The sequence below is a fragment of the Entamoeba invadens genome (assembly GCF_000330505.1).
Source record: "Entamoeba invadens IP1 unplaced genomic scaffold scaff_1105074725289, whole genome shotgun sequence".
NCBI lineage: Eukaryota > Evosea > Mastigamoebida > Endamoebidae > Entamoeba > Entamoeba invadens.
Window position 1 is genome coordinate 40,660 of NW_004191723.1, and position 2,295 is coordinate 42,954.

At 34.9% G+C, this 2,295-nt stretch overlaps 1 protein-coding gene across 1 annotated transcript; it reads right to left on the bottom strand.

Annotated features, from left to right (window-relative positions):
- Positions 1-1,784, bottom strand: EIN_278300 (hypothetical protein; the record flags this gene model as incomplete). The annotated part of the gene is made up of 2 exons (XM_004183648.1): positions 1-101; positions 144-1,784. Coding segments are annotated over 2 exons (1,742 nt in total), but the record flags the coding sequence as incomplete, so codon positions are not given.
- Positions 1,785-2,295: the final 511 nt, after the last annotated feature.

Sequence of the window (2,295 nt, forward strand, 5' to 3'; positions counted from 1 at the left end):
TCGTCCGCATGATACCCGATACTCCTTCGCTCCACCCAACTTGCTCGTTTGGACGAAGAGAACGTGTCAACGTCATCAACCCGATGCTCACCCAACTGAAACTATTACGGTGATTTCAAAGTATCGCATCTTTTGACAAGAACATAATCGTCGTCTTCGGGACAACTTGGAAGACCAGTTTTAGTGAAAGTTGTAGGCTTTTTGCATTTCATATATTTGTCTTTTTCACTTTCGTTGTAAAAGTTCATACTAATCAGCATGTCGTATTCCTCATCCTTCAACGACTCTAACCGGAACAGCTCATTATCGCGAACTTCGACTCGGTTTGACATGGGCATGAATTTGACCATTTTCCACTCATTTGCTTCCAAAACAGTGAAGGGTATTTGGAGACTTTTGTTAATTGTGGTATTAAAATAGTCCAAACTGAGGTCCAAAAAGGCGATCGGGTTATTTCCATTATCGAATTTGACGTTCTTAGTGTCTACAATTTGGACTATCTTATTCTCGAATGAAATTGAAGGAAGAACAATGGAATTGCAGTTGATAAAATACAATTCCTTTAATTTTAGAAGTTGCGTAGCTGCTAAGTTAATATTTGTACTTGTTGTGATTTTAAGTTTACTCAGTAAAGGTAATGAAGTGTTCACTTTAAAGTCGTTGGACGAGGTAATGCCTATAAAAGTCACCTTCCCCAATTTACACTCTTTTCCAAAAGAAATATTTGCAGATAAGGTCACCTCAACTTTCTCTAAACACTGAAAATCATTTTGAAAACAAAGACATTCAGACTGCGCTATCGACAACACCTTCAGCCATAAACACGCTATATTTGGCACTATTGTTGGCTTTAAAACATTTGCATGGTCCGAATTATTCGACCGATTCCAACAGAGTTTTTTAACACAGTCGGGGATGTTCCACGTCACTGTTGCTTGTGCATTATCAAATCTGTGATACACTACATTGGCATATGTTTTATTGATCATCCCATTCATAATATCCCCTTCAACATTGCCATCAATATAGACAACTCCACTGTTGCAAACGATTTTGTCATTCCACTTTTGACACATCCCACTTCGGGCGCAGAGATAGTAATAATTCGAAGTCTTGAAGATATCGAGCAAGTGTTCGTCTTTTGGTTGCTCATACATGCAAATGCAGATGTTAACACAATCATTTTTCGGAACGTTTGCCTCAATTGTCTCAATCAATTTTTGTGTTTGATAAGTGTTTGGAATTTGAAGGGAATTTAAAGTGTTTGCTACGATAAAAGTGGGTAAGTGTAAATACTTCTCCTTCCCATTTTCAGTGTAATTTTCAAGGAATTGCGCGATTAGTTGGAGGTCGCCATCTAAATAATACAATGAGGAAAATAATTTTGAGTTTTTAATTAACTCTTTGTTCATTTCCATAACTACCGGATCTTCAAACGAATAAAACGTCAAACGAGTGATTTTTGGAAAGAGTTGGGCACAGAATTTTTCATTGAAACGACCATCTTTATAGCAATAATAAAGATTGACATTACGAAAGAACTTTACGTTTTCAATGAAACGCTCAACTTCAAAGTCAAGAAAAGCTGAGTCGAAAGTGTCTGGACTGAAATGTTTGAAAAACCACCGAATTGTGGGGCTGTTGATCACTTTTGGGTTCACTTTGAGTGCTTTGAGGGTCTCATGACATTTGTGGTTTACAGACATAAAAGTTAACAGATCTTCCTTCGTCAAAAATTTCATGACAACTTTAAGCAAGTACACTAACTCAAGTTTTACACCCATCGCTTTGATTTTTAAGTTCACTTAAATTATAACACAAAAAGACTTTTTCATTCAAAAGAAATAACATTTCAAAATACGGCTGTCAAGGAAGTATATACATTTGGTAAATAAAGTGAGTTGGGATAAGAGTTGGTTTGGCATTTAAAGTTTCTTTTGTTTCATTAAGTCGTAATAGTGTTAAATTTTTGTTTTTCATATCTTGGCGTTTTTTTTTGTTATTCGTTTCCCTTTTAAAAATATTTCAATACATTATTTGGACTTTTTAAAAATTATTTTGTTGCTGGAAAAATCGTTTCTTTTTGGTCATAATTCATATTTACCAGAATTTTCAAAAATATGTACATAAAATGCACTTATGCAAAATTGAACTAAATTCAACTGGGCAAACTAACCGATTATAAGAATAATCGCCGAGTTTGCCAAATCAAATCTATTCTTGGTTGAATACACATTAAAAATACGAGTTATTTGGGAATTTGGTGAAATGGAGTTCTCTTTGTGTTATTATTTC